The sequence below is a fragment of the Nycticebus coucang genome, chromosome 1 (assembly GCF_027406575.1).
Source record: "Nycticebus coucang isolate mNycCou1 chromosome 1, mNycCou1.pri, whole genome shotgun sequence".
Classification (NCBI taxonomy): domain Eukaryota; kingdom Metazoa; phylum Chordata; class Mammalia; order Primates; family Lorisidae; genus Nycticebus; species Nycticebus coucang.
The window spans coordinates 4289909-4312059 of record NC_069780.1 but is presented as its reverse complement, the minus strand read 5'-3'; the positions used below and the strand labels follow the sequence as shown (position 1 = coordinate 4312059).

General features: G+C 40.7%; 1 protein-coding gene across 3 annotated transcripts in view; it reads left to right on the top strand.

The window, feature by feature from the left end:
* The window catches only part of RASSF6 (Ras association domain family member 6), a 47501-nt gene extending 25609 nt beyond the window's left edge, over positions 1–21892 (top strand). For 2 of the 3 annotated variants that reach the window (XM_053581993.1, XM_053581838.1), the window contains exons 4-11: positions 2573–2715; positions 9676–9773; positions 11998–12182; positions 16617–16718; positions 17040–17091; positions 20356–20474; positions 20562–20659; positions 20759–21892. In XM_053581993.1, the coding sequence (XP_053437968.1) occupies positions 2573–2715; positions 9676–9773; positions 11998–12182; positions 16617–16718; positions 17040–17091; positions 20356–20474; positions 20562–20659; positions 20759–20834 (873 nt within the window). In that variant the 3' untranslated portion in view covers positions 20835–21892. Of the gene's footprint in view, positions 1–2572; positions 2716–9675; positions 9774–11997; positions 12183–16616; positions 16719–17039; positions 17092–19075; positions 20070–20355; positions 20475–20561; positions 20660–20758 lie in introns of those variants that run through there. The other variant, XM_053581918.1, reaches the window with a different exon arrangement.
* The last annotated feature ends 259 nt before the right edge of the window (positions 21893–22151 follow it).

Below are 22151 nucleotides of genomic sequence, written 5' to 3'. Positions count from 1 at the left end.
TGAACCCACCACCTCTGGCATATGGGGCCAACGCCCCATATTTGAGCCACAGGCACCACCCTACCATTGAACCATTTCTTTCTGTCTCATACATTTATAAATTGAAAGTACTATTACTGCCTTTTATTTTATTGATTTTGTTCGGTTTTGTTATTATCATTAGAATTTGCCACTCCTGATTAGATCTGCAGATTTGATAGCATAGCATGAACTTTAAGCCACCATGACCTGGCTCAAATCTGCAGTTTGGATAGAAGGAAATTTATAAAGCAATCTGGGCTTTACTACTGAGTTTAAATGATTACTTCAATCGGTATTTCAATTACTTTCCCAAATTTAATAATAAACTGAAGGTAATAACTAATTCCTATATAAAGAAATGGGCCTAATTTTAGATTATTTAATATTGTTCTGTATTTTAGATCTTTAATATATGTAATGTTAAAAATGTAAAATTTAGGAAAAAGTAAAAAAATTAGGAAAACAATGATTTATACTTTAATTCAACTCTTTTCACTAAGTTCATAATGGTAAGTTTGTTTCTTGTGGGAAAAGGATTGAGTTTTGGTGTTATGGACATGTCCTTTCCAATTCTGTGGAAATGGGGGTGGTAAATAGAGCAGTGATATTATCTAACTTAATGTTGTAAAAAGATGTCTAGCTCCTGGGAATACAAAGAGGGGCAAAGGGAGACTGTGGAAGACCAGGCAGAAACCAGGGCAAACGGTTCTGGGGAAGCAGTGAGCTGGGGCCACAGTGGAGATATATTTTTATATGTTTTTAAGGGAGAGCTGACAGGACTTGCTGATGAATCGAATGTTAGGTGTGAAAGGAAAAAGGAAGGAGAATCTCAAACTTTTGTCCTGAGTGACTAGAATAAGGGAGCTGTTTACCAAGATGAGGAAGGGTGAGGGGGGGAATATCTATGTCAGAAAGAGCAACAGTTCACTTGGGAACACACTAAGTTTGATAACTGGAGTTCAGGGGAAGGTTTGGGCTAGAGATGGCAAGTTTGGAGCTTGGAGTTTAGAGGTGGCATACGAGGGTCCTTGAGAAGACCAAGGATCCTGGGGTAGAATGGACCCAGAGAAAAGGGTTGAACGGGTGGAGACGATGAGATTAGACAGAGTAAATAAGCCTTCTGGGGTGATTTATTTATTAATCTCTGAGGAGATACTTTCTGACATTAGAAAATATTCTGAAATTCCTTATATTGAAAAATAGCATTGATAGATATAGTTGGATTATCTCTTCTTAGATAACCTCAGAAGAGCAGCTGTTCTGAGTTTTTGATGTAAAGGACTAATTGGGATCTAACTAAGCAAAGAAAGGATCCTACACATCAGTGACTAACCCCATTCATCTACATCATATACTGGCATTCCAAAGAACAAATTGTATTTGCTTGTTGAAAATAACTGATCTCTCAGTAATCTTCAATGTGAACTCAAAGGTGGGAGAAAGAGCAAAACTCTGTTTCAGGAGTAACTCCAGAGCAGGTTTGTCAGCCAAAGAAATCACGAACAGTAATGTTTACTGAGCACACAGGGCATCAGGCCCTGAATCAGGATTATCATGAAGTCCATATTCCAGAAGGAGAAACGGAGGCCGGAGAGTGGTCAGCAACTTGCCCAAAGCCACACAGCCAGGAAGTGGCAGGGCCGGGGCTTGAACACAGGTCTAGCTGCTCCCAGCGTCTTGTGCTCTCAAATGAGAACTGAGTCACTCACATTGTCTAGCAGTTGACTTTTCATAATAGTAGTTACGGATGCTGTGATGGGAGTTAGATGATTGCCATGTGACTCTTTATAGTTTCTACGTTTTCCCAAGTTTCTATAACAGCAACACATGACTTTACCAACAGAAAAGGACCTTGACATATAAAATAGTTTATGGACAGTGAACTCCATAGGAATGTGCTTCAGTTATGGTGCGTGTGTTCCCTCATATCCACAGAATACGCCAGGGTTCCTCCACGTTTGCTAATGTTTCTTTCTTTGCATAATGTTTCCTTTTGTTATGGTATTTCTAACTTAAAATAAATTCTTCAACTGCTCTTGATTTTACAAAAATATTTCCAGGCTTTATATTGACAGTGTTTTCACCTACATTATTTTGTTCTTCCTCGTAATAGCTTGAGACTTCCATTTTTTTCTGTTCAGAAACGAGGAAACCACTTTAAGTCTCTCAATAGCTGTTTCTTCTGATTTCTAGTTGAGTATAGTTTTAAAGTTTCTTTGATTTTAAATTAATCAGAATTATAGGATTAAAATTTCATTTAATCGAAGAATCAGAGTTGAGAAAACATTTTAACATACTGTGCCTGGGGTGTATAGGTCAATGTCATTATAACTTACTTTGCTGGGCATAGCTATTTTCAAAAACAAAGGAATTTTTTAAAAATAGAATTTATTTTAGATAAATTTTGAGAAGCCAAATAATTCACCTCTGGATTTTTATTTTTCACTTATTGATATTCCTTTTAGACTTAAGTTCTACATTTTCAGTTAAAACATTCATCTTTTATAAATAATACAGAGGCACTTTGGGGGATGGTTGGTTTCTTCCTTAGACTGAAGATGGCAAGCTAATTGTTGAAGGAATGTTGGACATTTTCTGGGGAGTAAAGCGACCTATACAGCTGAGAATACAAGACCAGAAGCCAATCCCTGCCTTCACTACTCTGAAGTCACCAGACTTCTTTTCCAGCAAAGGGTAAGCTGTGACTTGTGCTTTTAATCCATTAGAAGATGATCTTCCCCTCTCCTTTCATCATACATACTCAGAAAGAGGGATGCTTAAGCTTGTGTGTAAAATGTCCATCCACAATTTCATTTAATCCCCCAGCAACTCCATGAAGAAGGTGTTCTGAAACCAGGGTTCCTTAAACCAAGGTAATGTGTACAAGATCCCCTAAGTTGCCATGTGGCAAGACTGGACTGGACCTAGCTCGTCCCACCCATGGCAGAGCCCATACCGCAGCCCCTCGCCCCTTCCCGTCTCTACTGGGAAGGAACTACACCTGTCTGTGGAAGAGATGATGTAAGGGCAGGATTTGGTTAGCCCTGGCCTACTCTTCCCAAAAATGTACAGTTTAGAGGGGATAAAATTTAAATTTCTCCTGTCCTTGGAACAAAGGGCCCTTACTTCATTACAGTCTATCTCAGGCATCCTCAAACTTTTTAAACAGGGGGCCAATTCACTGTCCCTCAGACCATTGGAGGGCCGGACTATAGTTTTAAAAAAAAACTATGAACAAATTCCTGTGCACACTGCACATATCTTATTTTGAAGTAAAAAACAAAACGGGAACAAATACAATTCACACAGCTTCATGTGGCCCGCGGGCCGCAGTTTGAGGACACCTGGTCTATCTAATCACCCTGATTCTGTTCAACAGATCACCACAAAGTACATGTGAAGTTAAATAAACACACAAAACAGCTCCCTGTGTGGGGTATGCAACTGGGCCTGGAATGCCCCCCTTGCACTTATTTCTTCATTATCTCTTACAATTTTTAGAAAAATTAATACATGTGCACAGTAAGAATTATACTTAAAAAATTCCTTCCTTCCCTCCTCCCTCCCCTCCTCCCTCCCTCCCTCTCTCCCTTCCTTCCTTCCGTCCTCCCTCCCTCCCTCCCTCCCCTCCTCCCTCCCTCCCTTCCTTCCTTCCCTCCTCCCTTCCCTCCTCCCTCCCTCCCTCCCTCTCTCCCTTCCTTCCTTCCCTCCTCCCTCCCTCCCTCCCTCCCCTCCTCCCTCCCTCCCTTCCTTCCTTCCCTCCTCCCTCCCCTCCTCCCTCCCTCCCTCCCTCTCTCCCTTCCTTCCTTCCCTCCTCCCTCCCTTCCTTCTTTCCTTTTAGTCCTTGCCTTTCCATCTCACCTCCCCTCGTGTGTATGTTGAGATCCCAAGGCTTGCCTTCCCACCATCCCTCCTCCCTTTCACTATTAGATGACTTGGAGCTCTGTCAGAGGGGAGGATGGAGAAAGAGTTGCCAGGACAACCATCTCTCTCTGATCTTGGACCACAACTAAAGAAAACAGGACCTCACCTTAAGGGAACTCTATTTTTCCTTTGGACAAAATATTTAAGCTCCACCCTGATTTTCACCTTGCCAGTATTTCCAAGAGTCATGTTTCAGCAATGCTAAACATCCTGACATCCTTACACACATCCTGCAGTTTCATACTTGCCCGACTCTCTGCTGGGAAGTCACTGGCTTTTCAACACCCATTTTCTGCCTCTTTTCTATCAATCCTATAAGACTCAGGTCAGGTAACATTTCTCCAGAAAGCCATTCCTGACCCTTCAGTCTGTACCAGGTGCCCGACAACTTATTCTTATCACATCCAGCAAGCAGTCGTGGTGCACCTGTCACGTCTGCAGTGTGAGTGTCTCGATGGCAGGGAGCACGCCTTATTCTGTGTGCGTCCCAGTGCCCAGTGGTGTACTCAGCACCAAAAGGGGCCTCAAATTATACCATCCTGGAGTGAAGCCCCCAGAAGTCTGTGGTTAAATTACGTCTGCTTTGTTGGGTCTGTCTACCTTGTCTGACTTGTCCCCATGCGGGCTAATAATGACCATGAGCTTAGGGTCCAGGGCTCAGGGAAGAGCAGAGGGCAGGCTTCAGCCTTAGGTCACCTGAGCAGGCCCCGTGTCCCTCACTGCAGGTACCAGGAGACCGACGGGCCTGATGGGTCTATGTGAGCAGAGGCAGCATTTAAAAGGAGAAATTACCCAAGGGCCCTGCTTTTAGAAAACTTTACAAAATGTGAATGAAAATTTGCTGTTATCTTTCATATTACTGGAGCACTCATCACAAAGTTTCCTGAATGCTCCTTTTGATGGGTTTTAGTGTCTCGATTCATGACAATGCAGTGAGTGTGGAGCACTAGAGGGGAAGGTGGAGGGGGGGCACGGCACTTCTCACCCCCCACGAAGCCGGCATTATTCTGAGGCTAAGATATGTTTAAGTTGTTTTCTATTTTTACTTGATAGATGATAATTATATATGTATGAGATACAGTGTGATGTTTTTCTACATGTCTACATCGTAGAATGAGTGGGACGGGCAAAATGGCATATCCATCCCCTCAAATTTCTCTATGGTGAAAACAAAAAATTTCTCTTTTAGCCATTTTGAGATATAGAATCTATTATTACTAACCAAGGTGCTTTTTAGTTTCTTAATTTAAAACACTTGCTCCCAGCAATTCTAAATTTTTAAATGAGCTTCAAGAACCCAAGTAGACAAGATAGTATAGAAGCCTGTCCATGCACTGCAGGGATTATAAAGTAGTATTCTCATGAGACACCGGCTACAGCGTCCAGTCACACTTGCATTGTCTATTAGAACATTGCTGTGAAGCAAAGGGGAATTATCTTCTTTTGTTTACAGTTGAAGAAAAAGTTACCTAGAACATTTCATCAGGTTGTCCTTTACCAGAGTGACAAGACTTACTGGGGGAACACTTGAAGTGCACATGTGCAGCCTATCCGGTGGGCAAGAAGGGGCAGGAAAAAAGTCCCCTTCTACATACGTGCAGATTCCTACATGCGCAAGAGCAACATTAGAGTCCACTGTGATTTATTAGCCAAGGCCATTTCACGAGAGCCAGCTGGACACTCAGGCAGGCAGGCACCGCTTCATCAGGAATGACTTGCCCTGTAACATTGAAATTCTGAGCCTCGTATATTAAACTGGGTGTGCAGAGTTGGCTTTCCCTCATTCTCAGACTTCTCCCGAATTCCTCTTCCCAGACTGTGGGTAGAACCTACCTCTCTGCTCTCCCAGGCCCCCAGATCGGATGTCCCCAGTGGGTGGCACAAAGCAAATGACATGGAAGTCACACACTCTGCTGCAGGAAGAGCTGCGACCCTTGGAGAGAACCAACCGTCCTGTCATGCTAGCTGATTTTAATTGTGTTTGAAATGAGTCACACTGAGGAAGTGTCAGCTTGATGGGAATGACAGAGGCTTAAAAATAAATCAGTCTGCTTGAGGTCTGACCGCTTGTTATCCGTTAGGACAAGGATTTTTTTTTTTTTTTTTTTTTGAGACAGAGTTTCACTTGGACCCTGGGTAAAGTGCTGTGGTGTCATAGCTCACAGCAACCTCAGACTCTTTGGCTTAAAGTATCGTCCTGCCCCAGCCTCCCAAGTAGCCAGGACCACAAGTGCCTACCACTATGCCTGGCTAGTTTTTCTATTTTTAGTAGAGACAGGGTCTTGCTCTTGCTCAGGCTGGTCCTGAGTTCAAGCAATGCATCTGCCTCGCCCTCCCAGAGTGCTGGGATCACTGGCGTGAGACACCACATGTGGCCTTATGGAAAAGATTCTATGGGCAGGACTCCGATCTCTCATATCAGGTCCAAGTGTTTTGGAAATTTTTCATTAAGAAAAAAACGGCAGCCTTATCATGGTTATATTTTATATACTATTTTTTAATTTCCACTTGTATTACCTTTCCAAAGTCAGATTTTGCATATTTTTGACAAGTCAGGGCAGAATCATGTAAGCAGCAGAAACTGGATGGGTGCACGTTTGAAAAATGTCAGTAATGAGGCTTTGTTCATACAGTACAGGTAGGGAAGTGGCTGTCAAATTTTCCTGTCAAATTTCTACCTCCTTTTTACTATGCAGCTCCATAGAAACCCCACCCCCATCTTGTTGAAATTTGCAGATGGTTTATTTTTACATCCTAAAGTTTGCTCAGAGCAACACAGAGTCCTGTGTCCAGGCAAGTTAAGCTATTTGATGTTACATGTTACATCTCAGCTTTCTCGTGAGAACGCTGGACACCTGCCCTTAAGCTTAGCCATGTGCACAGTCAGGGTGACACTGTGAATTACAGAACCCAGCGCTGAAAATGGTGTGTTTTGATGTAGATGGTGGGGAGGAAAAGGAACCAGGCTCTGAACATCTCGAGCTCCATTTAGCCCCTGAGCTTGTGTGGCACCCCAAAGATAGTGAGATAGTGAGGAGGACGGCTGCCACATGGGCCAGGGCCCCCCCAGAGACAGTGAGGAGGACGGCTGCCACATGGGCCAGGGCCCCCCCAGAGACAGTGAGGAGGACGGCTGCCACATGGGCCAGGGCCTCCCCAGAGATAGTGAGGAGGACGGCTGCCACATGGGCCAGGGCCTCCCCTAGAGACAGTGAGGAGGACGGCTGCCACATGGCCAGAGCCTCCCCCCGAGATGATGAGGAGGACGGCTGCCACATGGGCCAGGGGCCCCCAGAGATAGTGAGGAGGACGGCTGCCACATGGGCCAGGGCCCCCCCAGAGATGGTGAGGAGGACGGCTGCAACATGGGCCAGAGCCTCCCCAGAGATAGTGAGGAGGACGGCTGCCACATGGGCCAGGGCCCCCCCAGAGATAGTGAGGAGGACGGCTGCCACATGGGCCAGGGCCCCCCCAGAGATAGTGAGGAGGACGGCTGCCACATGGGCCAGGGCCCCCCAGAGATAGTGAGGAGGACGGCTGCCACATGGGCCAGGGCCCCCCCAGAGATGGTGAGGAGGATGGCTGCCACATGGGCCAGGGCCCCCCCAGAGATGGTGAGGAGGATGGCTGCCACATGGGCCAGGGCTCCCCCAGAGACAGTGAGGAGGACAGCTGCCACATGGGCCAGAGCCTCCCCAGAGATAGTGAGGAGGACGGCTGCCACATGGGCCAGAGCCTCCCCAGAGATAGTGAGGAGGACGGCTGCCACATGGGCCAGGCTCCTCCCAGAGACCGTGAGGAGGACGGCTGCCACATGGGCCAGGGCCCCCCCAGAGACAGTGAGGAGGATGACTGCCACATGAGCCAGGGCCCCCCCAGAGATGGTGAGGAGGATGGCTGCCACATGGGCCAGGGCCCCCCCAGAGACAGTGAGGAGGATGACTGCCACATGGGCCAGGGCCTCCCCCAGAGATAGTGACGAGGATGGCTGCCACATGGGCCAGAGCCCCCCAGAGACGGTGAGGAGGATGGCTGCCACATGGGCCAGGGCCCCCCCAGAGATAGTGAGGAGGACGGCTGCCACATGGGCCAGGGCCCCCCAGAGATAGTGAGGAGGACGGCTGCCACATGGGCCAGGGCCCCCAGAATTTGGCACACGTATTGATTCTTACCTCCTCCCATAGGAAAATAACAGCAGACCGCCGGCCCTTTCAGTTCTGTTTATTTTCCGTGCTCTGTCTCTTCTGTTGCTGACCCTCTTTCCATAGTTATTGTACCTGCCCTCTTCTGATTATTAATCTGCCATCAGTTTGGGGAAAATGAACAATTCTATTTGCTTTAAGAGTAATTAGATTCTGACTCAGGACCTAATAGTTCTCCCTTGAGTTAAAGTTATATCCTGTAGTTGGACTTTCTGACATTTCTTCTGATTGGCCATATTCTGGATAGTAAAGCTTGCTATAAATTTGACAAATATATTAGAATTGCCTAATAGACTTCATAAGGCTATTACAAAAGCCAAATGATGTAACAGCTGTAAAAAGATGTAAAGGAATTCAAAAGTAAAGGGGTAACAGGATGATTTTTTAATATTCATTACCATTAGTATTAATAAATATTTTTTGTTGCCACCAGTGACATTTGGGTAGAGTTAATGCCACCAATTCCTTCTACATGAACATTTTTCATCATAAGGAAAAAAGACATTATGAATGAGACCCGCAGTTCACACTGCCCACTTGCCTAGAGAGAGCCAGGAATGCATTGGGTTCCAAAGGTTCCTGCCCCATTGTGGATGAGATGGTTACAGGTCATGGCAATCATGATCATGGGGATGACAGTGAAGATGAGGACGGCTGTACTGATTTTAAGGCATTCTGAGCACTTACTCTGCCAAGGGCGCTGTCCCACCAGCTGTGTTCCACCTCATGCTATTATCATCCCCGTCTCACAGATGAGAACACTGAGGCACAGAAAGGACGAGTAACTTGTTTAAGGCCAGATAAATAAAATAAAAATGAGTACTGGCCTGATATAAAAATAAGCATTTGTCAAGGCAGCGCCTGTGACTCAAGGGAGTAGGGCGTCAGCCCCATATGCCGGAGGTGGCGGGTTCAAACCCAGCCCCAGCCAAAAACTGCAAATAAATAAATAAATAAATAAATAAGCATTTGTCAGGTTTTATTTATTCTGGGCACTAGATGCATTGAAACTTGCTAGTGTTCTGTGTGGAATCAATTTTCCTCTTTTAAATGCTGCGTTCTTCACAGTAGTCATGGGCCTTACAGATGGTCCACACCAGTCACTTAACAACCCTTTGAATACAACAGGTACTCAATACAGAGTGGCAGAAGTAACACTCTCCTAGCTAAACTTTCCTACGAGTATTATGAAATATCTTTATAACAGTTGGTCATGTTGGTTTCTACTAATTGCATTTGGACATATGTTTTATAGAATCTATGTACCCTTGTGTCTCAGTGTATAATTATCATGTCAACGTAAGAAAATATACTTTTCAAACGTACAGAAAGTATTTAAAACACATGCCAGTCAGTCTGGTATCAAGAAGATAACTCAAATAATACCATAAATCATTACAACTTTGGATGGTGTTTCTATCTATAGAGGCTCACAAGTGAAATCATATTAAGGCTGTAAATCTAAAGGCCATCATAGGTCTCCATGCAAATGAACTTTGTGTAATTTCTGAGATTTATTACCTTTCAGGAGAATGACACGCTGGGGGGAGTTTGATGATCTTTATCATATTGGTGAGCTGGACAGAGCCCAGATTCCAGAGTCTGAAACAAAAAATTCCCAAGAAGGTCAGTATCTATGTAATATGTAAAGTATGACTTTTAAATGTTGTCCTGACATCTAACGCTTTACATCCACTAGTCAATAAACTCATTTATATATATATAGTACATATATATATACATACACTCTCTTAGAAGCATAGTAACTTAAATCACTACAGTGCTCAATGATGTTTAAGAATCTTACTTTGTTGCATAAAATGTGATTTTTTTTAAAAAAATTACATCATCACTTAGATTTACCAGATTACGAAAGCTAGTGGTTTGAATAAAATTTGTGTTCATAAAGTCATTCAACATTTTCTTCAAGGATTAAGATCATTTATTATTCCCAGTAGTTTATTGTTAGACCAAGCCCCTCATACCTAACCCTTTATATTTTTAGAAGTGAAACATTTTAATTAGTTAATAGACAAATTTAAATAACATTGCTTCTCAGAAAGAACCAGATAGGCTGGAGTCAATTTATATATAGTGGAGTTATTGCAAAGATTTATTTAAGAAAAAGAAATCTACCTAAGTGTAAAAGATCCATAGCAAACTGATGGGAAATGCCAACTCCTGTGATGCTGCATGGTGCCATTTGTAGTTTTAATAATGACTGTGGTGTGATAGTAATCATAAGGATGTTAATGGCTGTAATCTGTTGAGACTGTTAAGTGCCAGGCACAATATTTTGCATCTTACATGGAATTTTTATGTAATTATCATATAAACAGATTCAAGGAGTAGCAGTGCTGGTGACTTGGCTGAAGCTGGAAGCAAGAGAGGGGGCAGTGTACATGGTTCACGTGCCTGTGATATTACCGAGCCTGAACAAGGGTCAGGCATTGATGTCATAAGCCTAACAACTTCTAATGTTTAGTTGCTTTTTCCCCAAACCATTCTCAATTCTGCCTCCTCTGTTATCTAGGATCTGAGAACCTAGATCCTAAAACAAACATAATATTCCTTCCAGATTTCCCTTATCATTGACTTATGGGATCTTGACAGCTTGTTATACATGGGCCCTTCCAATTATCTCTTTAAAAACAGCCATCAAACTTAAGGGACTCTCAATATTTTTGCATTGAAGATGATATAAAAAATCTATTTGTAATTTCGGGCCAGTGCTAGAGAAAGGTTAAATATCCATACCTATTTGATGATACTGTAATTACAATAGAAAATGATTTAAAATCCCAAAGTAAAATAGAACACAAATGCCACCAGATGGTGCTCTTATCACATAAGATCATGCTCAGTCGAGGGGGTTGGAACAGGTGCACCCGTCATTGGGAGACAAGCAGAAAGGGGAGCAGAAGGCAGGTTTGAATCTTCTGCATCTTAAGCTAGTCACACACTGTAGTGTTGCCCAATTCCATTGAATCACTCTCTGCCCATCCAATAGACACTAGGTCTGCACAACGCTATACTATAATTTTATATTCTAAACTCTGCTGTAGAAATTATAGTAACTTAGTAAACAAATTTTGATATGTAGATTATGGATTGTTTTTGAATATAGTGACCCAATAAAAATAAAGTGGGCAATAAAGGGGAAAAGTCATTCATGTACTTCTGGAATGTTCTGGAAAGGCTATTGTGTGAATTGTCTCTGTGATATATTACTAATAGGCCCTAGTCCAAAGCATCTTATTCCTCTTGCTTTCATAAAAGACGGGAAAAAAATTCTTCCAAGGCCCTGCATACTATATAAATGGCCTCTCAAGGGTCTTTCTGTTATTTTGTAGGGAAAATAAGACCAACATCTGTCTTGTTTAGGATAAGTCCAATGAACTGAGAGTCAAAGTAAAATAGGGTTCTAGACCTGATTGTGTCGTGTATAAGTCCAACATTTCAACTCGTGTACCTGATCTGGGCCGTGGAGATCATGGTCTGCTGGAGTATGGGGTTCCTTAGAGCTCTAATATTCTGAAATGTCATATCATGCACTCCCCTCACAATAAATTAAGATCAAAAGAATGTCCGAACTCCAAACATGTGATCTTTGGAAATTTCTTACAAGACGTAAGAATTTCCTGTGAGACACTGGTAGACTTTGCGGTCTGAGTTAGTCTAAAACAACACTTAATAAATACTGGACATAGCTAAGCAGACGACTGTAATATTTTTAAATAGCTAGGAAATAGCAGTATTCCTAAAATTAATGAAAACATATACGAATCCACCCAGGATGCAAGGTACTAGGTGCTGAATGACATGGCCTTGTAACCTTTATTCCTCCCAGACTATTTATCTTATCACGGCAGCACTCTGAAGCCACATGCAAGTGACGAGCCAGGGTCCCCGCTGCTCTACAGAACCATGAGTGAGGCCACACTGGTGAGAAAAAGGATGAAGTCTCCAGTGATGGACAGAAAGGACAGACAGAACCACAGGGCCTCTATTAATGGACACTTCTACAACCACGAAGTGAGTTACAATTCCATTAATGTAATTTAAAATAATATTGCCTATTTCACTACAAATGCTATTCAATTTAACTTAAAAAAATAATAACAATAATACTAGGAGTATATGTCTCACATTCATTGGGCACACTATGTGCTAAGTATTGAAATAAGTGTTTTAAATAGGTTTTTAATGAATTATCTCATTCATTGTTGAAACAATCCTATCAATCTGTTATTTTCTCTACTTAACATGTGAGTTACGCAGGTCATGGAGATTAAGCAATTTGTCTTAGGTTATACTACTTTTAAGTAGTAACTCTGACCTTGAACTCTTATCTGGCTCCGCCACTCAAGTTCTTAAGCAACGTGATAGGTGGACGCCATCTACATGGCAGGGACTGCACCAAGCATCAGAAACACACCACTGAGTCGGTGGGTCCTGTGCTGGCACGGAGCTCAGGGTGTGAGCAGGGAAGCCCACACGTCAACAATGGTGTCGGAGCAATGGAAGGGCTCCCGCAGACAGGTTCATTCAGAGGACATTTGAACATTAACATTTATTTTTTTTAAGTCATCCACAAGAATGTTCATCCCAATACCTCAAATTTCTCATTTTGCTGTTTCCTTCCAGATCTCAGAACTATACACATGTCATTTGTTAACACAAATGTAAATGCAGTTTATATACATCTTATATTTTGATTTTTTATGGAGTATGTCTTGAATGTACATGCGACTTCCATAGAACATAAAGACATTTCATTTTGCCAAAGGTAGGAAATATATCATCATTCTTTTCCAGAACTCAAATATTTTTCATCTTGTTTACTGTAGTAATCACTCATTCATTCACTTAGCAAGTACTTAAAGAGCACTCACGTTGTGCCAGGGACCCTCTGGGCCCTTTAAGGTGAAGGGGTAACTCGTTTTTCTGTGGGCTGTTCCCTGTAGGGCTTTCTACCCCCCTCCCTTATTCTTGTTCCTCCTGTTCCTCCAAATGTGCCTTTGGAGTCTGATGGGGTGAGACCTCCCTTCTCAATTCTTTGTCCAAATTTTTAGACTTTTTTTGATTAAAGATTCATCCTCCTGCTTATAAAGTAGGCGTGATAGTCCCCCACAGATATGCAACTACCAGTTGTCCTGATTTCTTCCTCTTCTCAGAAATTATGCTTTAAGTCATCATCTTATAGGGTGATTTGTGGTAAAGAAGGAAGGCCATGTTGCACCAAATGAATGGCTTGCATTATTGTTGTTGATCAAATGAGATCAAACCGGGACTACAGATATTTTACACACAAAGGCCACACATTATAGTTAAATAACTTACACTAAACAATAGAAACAGAAAAGAAAAACCCAAATCCAAAGCACCCCATATCGATGGGCACGCAATGATGACTCTCTAGGTATCTTTATTGATATGTTTCCTAAGTTTCTCTGTGTTGCAAGATGTGTTTTGTTTTTCCCACCAAGAAATCCCTTGGTAGTCCATGAATAACAGATATTAATTTCAGCTTTAGATTGTGATATTTGGTGAGCAGTTATAGTGAACATGACCTGACCAGCAGCATATTTCTATCCATGCAGTTATAAATACTTTGATAACAGAGTTCTCTTACATGTTTCGCCAACACAACTAATGTAAAGAATGTGGATTTAAAATAAAGTTCTTTGTCAGTTAAAAAAATAAAAAAGTGAAATACAATAAAGTTCTGAAAAACATGATTCCAAATTCATCATCTGTTGTCACTTTAGAAGGACTCGAGATCATCTGATACTGCTCTCTTATTTTATGAGTGCAGGTCATTGAGGCAGCAAGGTGTTAGGTGAGTTGGCAGAGTTGGAGTTAGCAGAGGCAGGGTCTGGGTCTCCTGAGCCCTAATCCAATGTTATTGTCATGCTCCACCAGGCTTCTTCTTATAAATGACATCAGACTTAGTAGTGAACGGACATATGATTCTCCAGGGCTCCACAGAGCTCATAAATCTATTTGTATGTTTGGACCAGTGCTACAGAAAGATGAAATATATCATGCCTATTTGATGATACTATAATTACAATAGAAGATGATTTAAAATCCCAAAGTAAAATAGAACACAAATGCCACCAGATGGCGCTCTTATTGCATAAGATCATGCTCAGTCGAGGAGGTTGGAACAGGTGCACCCGTCATCTGGAGACAAGCAGAAAGGGGAGCAGAAGGCAGGTTTGAATCTTCTGCATCTTAAGCTAGTCACACACTGTAGCTTTGCTCAATTCCATTGAATTGCTCTCTGCCCATCCGATAGATACTAGGTCTGTAGAACACTATACTATAATTTTATAGTACAAATATATTTTTAAGCCTCTGTTGGTTGAATCCATGTATGCAGAGGGCTGACCATACAATATAGTAACTTATCCGTGCTCTGAAATGTCCACATTTTAGCACATTGAACTTGATCACACTTATAAATAAAAGTTTATCTCAGACAGTCTCCATACATCTTCTCAGAAAACTTATTTACAAACCCATATTTTCACTCATACAAAGGCCACGTACAGACACACACTTTGATGGTTGTTTACTGATCTCCCAATTCAGGGCTCATCTCACATTCCCACGGGCCACCCCAGGCCCACACACCTGCCCGCCTGCCGAACCCACCCTGTTTCTACAGAGTCTCAGAACACTTGGAGGCTGCACATATAAATGAAATGTGTGAAAATAAACCTTCACTTAACATTCCTTTTATTTTAAATAAAAATAAAGTCAGACATCTCATGACTTTCTTACTTTCTACTACCTGGTGACTAAAACGTTCTCCTTTTCTTACGCTCCGTCGCGTATGTGGTGTGTTTCTTCAAGATGACTGCCATGTGTGAAACATATGCCACCAATGACCTGTGGGTCTCAATTCACTACTTTTTTTTTAAATTTCAATGTATATCACTTGTATAATTTAAAATCATTTTTGTCTACTTGGGGTTGTTATGAACTTGTAAATGGTTTAGAATAATGGGCACATAGGACTATATCAAATCAATAATTTGAGAATTCCATGGCATCCTTTGGAAAAATATCACCGTCAGGAGTTACATATTTGCCCACTAATCAGTAATTCACTTATACTGACTTATCTAAAAAGCTAGTTCAGCCTTCCCAAAACACAAATGTGTTTCAATTCCCGTATAGATTTGTAACGAAGGAACAGTTGTAGTTGTCCCTTGCTATCTTCAGGGTACTGGCTACAGGACTCCCCCAGCCCCTGCAGACTCTAAAATTCGTAGATGCTCAAGTCCCTTACAGAAAATAATGTATTTGCATATAACCCACACACATCCTCTTGTAAACTTTAAATCATCTTTATGACTTATAATACCTAATACAGTGTAAATGCTATGTAAGTAGTTGTAACACTGTATTTTTATTTGTAATTTTTGTTGTATCATTGTTTTTTATTGGTTTATTTTTCAAATATTTTTGAGCCTCTGTTGTTTGAATCCATGGATGCAGAGGGATGACTATACCACATAGGAAAATCTTGGCTGAACAACCATCATTGGCCAGCGTTTCCCAAAATGTGTTCCATTGGCTATTCATATGTATTATATTTAAAAGGGATTCTATTTTAAAAATCAAGATGATGATTAAGTTGTGAGTAAAGAATCTATGGTTATATGTTTATCACAGTTTTTTTTATGGTACATTACTAATCCCTGAGAGGAATGTCCCAAATGTATCTGATCATTTTCATACCTGAAACTTTTGCCAGCATCATCTGAAAGGCTGACTCTTGAGCAGATAATCTTGCAGAAAAGTTATCCTAGAGCAGCAGTTCTCAACCTGTGGGTTGTGACCCACAGGAACTGTATTAAAGGGCCGCGGCATTAGGAAGGTTGAGAACCACGTCCTACAGTCTCAATTGATAGAACTTTTCACCCCAGCCCTCAGCTGAAAACCATACTGAAACATAGGAAGTTGCCAAAACTGGAATGTTTCTGATCTACCAAAATGCTGTTATTCATGTGGTTCAAACTAAAAACAATTTAGAGTGATTATTCTCAGCCAGTAGGAAGTTCTGGTATAGGAGTTTGAAAAAGCCTATTTATGTTGCTTTTGGTTTGTTTTTAGTTATAACATTTAATTGATTTTGAAATCTTAAACTACCCTTAAATGTGATTACCTGGTGAAAATGTCATGAACAAGTTCAAATTAAATTTTTACCTGACTTACTCTAGAAACAATATAAAGCTTCTTAAAAGAATACATATTAAACAACAAGAAAGAAAAGCAAAAACAAAAAGCCATTTTTTTTTGAAACAGATGACCTTGGGTTTTTGCCCCACAAGAAGACCAAGTTAAGTTTAAGATATCGACTATCATTAGTTTGATATAATTTTAAGGAGTAATATGACTATTGTTAGTTTGATACAATTTTAAGGGCTGATATGACAATTTTTTTTTTTGCAGACATCAATTTTTACTCCCTCCTTTGGATCAGAAACTAAGGTCAGAATAAACAGTAACATGAGAACTGAAGAAGTGATAAAGCAGCTTCTCCAAAAATTCAAGGTAACCTTTACCACTGACCTGAGCTATAAATGCCTTGTGTACAATTTAACCATAACAAATAAATGTACTCGTTTGAAAAAGACCTATGTACGTATACATCTAAATTGGAGGTTCAGTTCTGAAGGATTTCTGCTTGCGTATAACACCTTTTTGTAACTCTCCCCTGAGCAATTACATTATTCCCAGTGGAGCAGACCAGGTTTTATGTCTGAAAGTGAAAACGGACGTGAAGAAACAGATGCATAATTTGGGTCTAGTCAGCTTAGAAAATATCGTATGATAACAAAGAATTCATGTTTGTTCATGTTTTTCTATCAACAGATTGAAAACAGTCCCCAGGATTTTGCTCTTTACCTTATTTTTGCAACGGGAGGTAAGAAAGGTTTCCCACTCTCTGCGCATGATCCTGCCTGGATGTCATAGAGTTCTGCCCAGGGAAAGCCAGAGGGCAATTTATTCTGTGGAAAAAGGAGATGAAGGGTAGGAGGGAAAGAGGGGGCATGTTAGACCATTCTTCATATTCTACAGTTTCAGAGAAAAATAACTTAAGAATAACAAAAGTTTATGGTATAAAGGAGTTTGCCTGTTAGCCAGACATTAAATTATCTCAAGGAGACTGGCATCGCTGGGAATCTCTCCCGGGATTGCCGCAGCCTCGGCCTCACTCACTTCCGTGCAGCTTTCCTTGGCCTCTCCCTTCTGTCTCCAGCTCTTCTGGGACTCACCATCACACACTTACTCTCTCTGACCTCATTCTTGCCTCTTTCTTAGCGCAGAGTCCGACACGCTGTGGGAGTGGGCTCTCTTCCTCAGTAGAGAAGCATATTCAGAGGGTGGCGATGGGGGTGGCGATGGCAGCACACGGGGAAGGCCAGGTGGGGTGCCAGGTGCAGGGCGCCATAGAGAAAACAGAACAGTTACAGAAAACAAGGCAAGACCAGGCAATGCCAAAATGAAATTTTTTAAACCTCAAAAAAGAAAAATTTTTAATGAAAATTTTAGAAAAAGCCCAGGTTATAACTTAGGTGTCACATGCTCAAGCCAGAAACTGAATGAAGATAATACATTTTGATGTTGAAGGAACCATAAGAAAAAGAAAGCTGTATCTCCAAGCATTTAAAAAATTATAATCCTTATAAGTTAAAAGCTTAAATATACAATATATACTTTTTAAAATGTCAAAGGCATCATATATTTATATTCTAGTGGTTTAGTAAATAAAACTAAAATTTATAAAATCGAGAGAGAAACATCAGACTGTATAACAATTTAAACACAAAAGAGGCAGAGTACGGAGAATATTGTCAATACGTCTCAAAAACTTTACAGCCACACTATGAAAAGGTCCTTACAAAATGACAACAAAAAAGACAAGAAACCTAATAAAAATAGAGGAAATCATGTAAAGGAAACTCAAAAGAACAAATTAAGATAGCTAGTAAATATTTTTAGGGAAAGTCTTAGACTCCACAAAATGTAAGTAGCCAAGTTCAAGCCATGTTGCAATTTAACTTGGCACTTACTAGATGGGCAAAGGGTTTTTAAATAATTCCACCAATGGCAGGCATGCATAAGAGCAAAAAGATATTTTCCTACACAACTGGTGAAAATATGACTATCTCTTTGTTCTGGAAATTATTTGTTCTGGAAAATATGACTATCTCTTTGTTCTGGAAATTATATTTATTAAGATTTACAGGATACATGTCCTTCAGCCCAGCAATCCCACTTGTGAGAATCTATTCCACAAACATAAAAGCCTAATATCTACAGATCTATGTGCAAGGCCATTTATATGACAAAAAGCCTAAGGCAGAGTCACCATCCTGGAAAGTGACTGAATAAGTGATTGTTATACAGCCATATATAGCTGAGTGGAGGGAGCCAGATCTAAGTCAATAGAATGGAAGAAAGTCCTTCATGTGTTCTCAGGATTCTGGGATTTCAGGGGAGTTTTACTTCCCGCCTTACACCTTTCTCCACAGTCCCAGTTGCAATTTCATGTTGCTTTTATCATCACAAAATCATATGATCTGTGGTCTATTTCCACTGTAAAAAATGCAGCTGTTTAAAATTTCATCTATGAAAATCCCATTTTCTTTTATATTTTGTGCCAAAATTCTCTACATCTAGAACTGAAGATAATTACAAGGAGGACTCTTTGGGGACCAGGAACAGGGAAGAAAACGGGGCCTATGGCACCTGTCTGGGCTGTGATCTGGAAAGCAGAGAGAGACAGAAGTGTGTTGTAACACAGTATGTCTGTTAATCCCATGACAGTAGATCTCACATTTTAGTGCATTTCAGAATTACCCAGGGAGTCCATTCAAATAGATTCCCAAGGTCTTGCCCATCAGGGGAATGGGAATATGGCTTCTCCCGAATCATCCCAGATGATCATGAAGGAAGAAACCTTGCTCTGTCATATGGAGAACAGAACAAACTGCAGGTTAATTAATGTTTGACTGCGTCCTGGTATGTTAGTGAGAAGAGCTCTAGTCTCAGGGTTCCATCGCTTCACAGGCAGAGGAGTTGCCTCTGTGAATGGAGATGGGCGATGTCACTTTAATTGTGGGGAAGGTGGGATTTGAAGTTCTAGACCCTCTCTTGACTTTTTTCCTGGGGTAAATCCAGCTCATGAGATGAGAACAATTCACACTGTTCTAGAGGAAGCAAGCAAGAGGAGGAGGAAAATGAGGAAAGAGGATAAATATGCGGACACTGCATTTTGTTCACACTTTATTTTGATAAAAATGAAATACGAGATGTGAAACCATGCAGACAGAAAGCTAGAAAACTTTTGTGGTGGGAGCATTATGTAAATTGTGTATAATCCTTCAGAAATGTGAAGTTCTAAAAAAGAAAATAGAAGTTCTGGAAATATATCAAATTAGAAGGTATTTTCTTTCTCTGTCTCATTTCATGGCTGAATAGATGAAGTCCACAGATGAATGAAATAATAACAGTCCTAGCCCCTGATCTCAAGATTCAGATGACATTTTTAAAGAAGAGCCAACAATTGGATGTAGGATAGAAAAGAAAGGACGAATTGAGGGTAATTCCAAGGTTTCAGACCTGAACAACTGAAAAGATAGAATTATGTTAACTGAACTTGGAAAGAACTAACAAACATTTACCAAATGAATGAATGAAAAAATATAAAGAATTACTAGCTGGATACGGTGGTGCACCTGTAGTCCCAGGTGCTTGGGAGGCTGAGGTGGGAGGATTATTTGACCCAGGTTGCCCAGAGTTATGATGACACTACTGTCTTCCACCCTGGCAACCGAGGGAAAGTTTATCTAAAAAATAATAATAATTATTATTTAGGCATGTTGCTTTTACAAAATGCATATTGGACTAAAGATTTGTCTGCACATTCTAACTAAAGCAAGGATGAATTCTTTGAGCTATTAAGTGAAACTCTGAGGTATAGTAAAGAGAAAGATACCCATTTTTAATCCATTCCGATGTTTTGATTTCAAATCATTTTTTGAGTGAGTGCCTCCTGGTTGTATGCGCTTTTCAGGTCTTACGCCTTTCGATGTAAGTTAAAGAGAAAATGAGCAGGAAAGTTATCTTCCTTCTTTTTCTCTAGCGTGAACTAACTAGGGTTCACTCTTGTTTTCACTCGCAGAACAGAGACGGCTAAAAAGGACAGACATCCCACTGCTGCAGAGGCTCCTGCAGGGACCATCCAAAAACAACGCCCGCATTTTCCTCATGGATAAAGATGCAGAAGAAATTAGCAGCGACGTATGAATGCCAGCCCCTAAATCTGTGTGCTTCCCTCCTGACTCAGCACCTCTCACATAAACCTCTGCTCTTTGTTTTCTTTCTTAGGTGGCTCAGTATATTAACTTTCATTTTTCCCTCTTGGAATCCATTCTTCAAAGATTAAATGAAGAAGAGAAAAGAGAGATTCAAAGAACAGTAACAAAGTAAGTCAAGAGCCCACATGCTTTCTGTGGTTCTTCAATAGGTTAAATGCACAAAATGTGACCAATTTGTAATACTCTCTCCCTCCTTCGCATTTTCAGGTTCAATACAGAAAAGGCTGTTATACTGAAATGTCTTCAGAGCAAACAGGCAGTGAAAACAGAAACTACAGTGTAGCAGTCAGGTTGCTATGGCCACAACACTTCAACAGAGTTAGATGTTACTGTGTGATCAGTGCATCAATTCTGTACTTGCATTCATACAAATATTTATGAACTTGGATTGTAGAAAATTGAATGTCAGAAAAGCTTGTTTCTCTTGAAGTGCTGAGGCTAACTAGGGCTCACAGTTGGACTAAAATGAGCTTGAATTTAGTTTCAGTAACTGAAATAAGCCTGGATACTGTGTATTCCAAATTTCTTTTATCATAAAACATGTAACGAACTCAAATATAAACGGTGTCTTCAAACACATAGATTAAATATCTTCTTTTCACTTGAACTCTCAAGAGAATTGAAACATCATCACCGGACTGAGAAATTACTCAGAAGTAAAAGTTGCAAGTTCTTGAAATAAAGAAGTGCATTTTTACACTGTCAAGGAATCTGGTGGTGACAGTGTTTCACAACCCCTTGAAAGCTCTGTCATTTTCACAACATCGAGGGCTATCTTTATGTGGGTAGGTGACTCCTGGCTGTCTGTAATATCAGAGCTACCTGTCTGTTGGGGAGGAAAAGATTAAGAACTCTTAAAAATTCCAATTGCATTTTCTCAACCTGGGTCCTTCTTTTTGTTTCTTTCTCTTTTCTATTTATGACTTCCCGAACTATTCTTCAGATTTTTCAAAATAGTTGAACTCTTTTTCTTTTTTTATTTTTCCAAACAACCACAGATAGTTAATACGCTGCATCAGCTAAAACAAAACTTGGTCCACAAATCCCTATTTGTTGCTAAATGAATACAGTGGATAAAGCAAAGCTGTTGTAGCTGAAGCCAGGCAGAGAATCTGGAGCCTGACCTTCCTGGCACCTTTCTTATCCTACGAGACATCTCCCCAGGTCTTTAGAGGGTCTGCTTAACCCATTTGGAAAGAATGCTGAGAATGAAGAAATGCCACAAGTATTGTCTATGATTTTATTATGAAATCTCTATTAAAATGGAGTTTTATGTAGCATTCTTCCATTCTCTAAACGAATTATATTTGCATTCCTAATAAGCGTTTTATTAAATTAAGTCATATTACATGTACTAAGGAACACGGTCATATAAAGTAAACCCAGTTGAAAGATTAATTACCAATATTAAAACCAGAATTTTAAGATAAAGGTATTACTTCTCAGTGTTACCATCTCTAAACTGGGTGAAGATAAAAATGTGCTGTGGCCTTTTCACCCCTAGAAAATCTCTTTTACTGAGTGTAACAGAGGCTTATACTTTTATCTATTAATTAATAAGAAAATAGTCTCATCTCACTAAAATAGGGCAAATGTAATA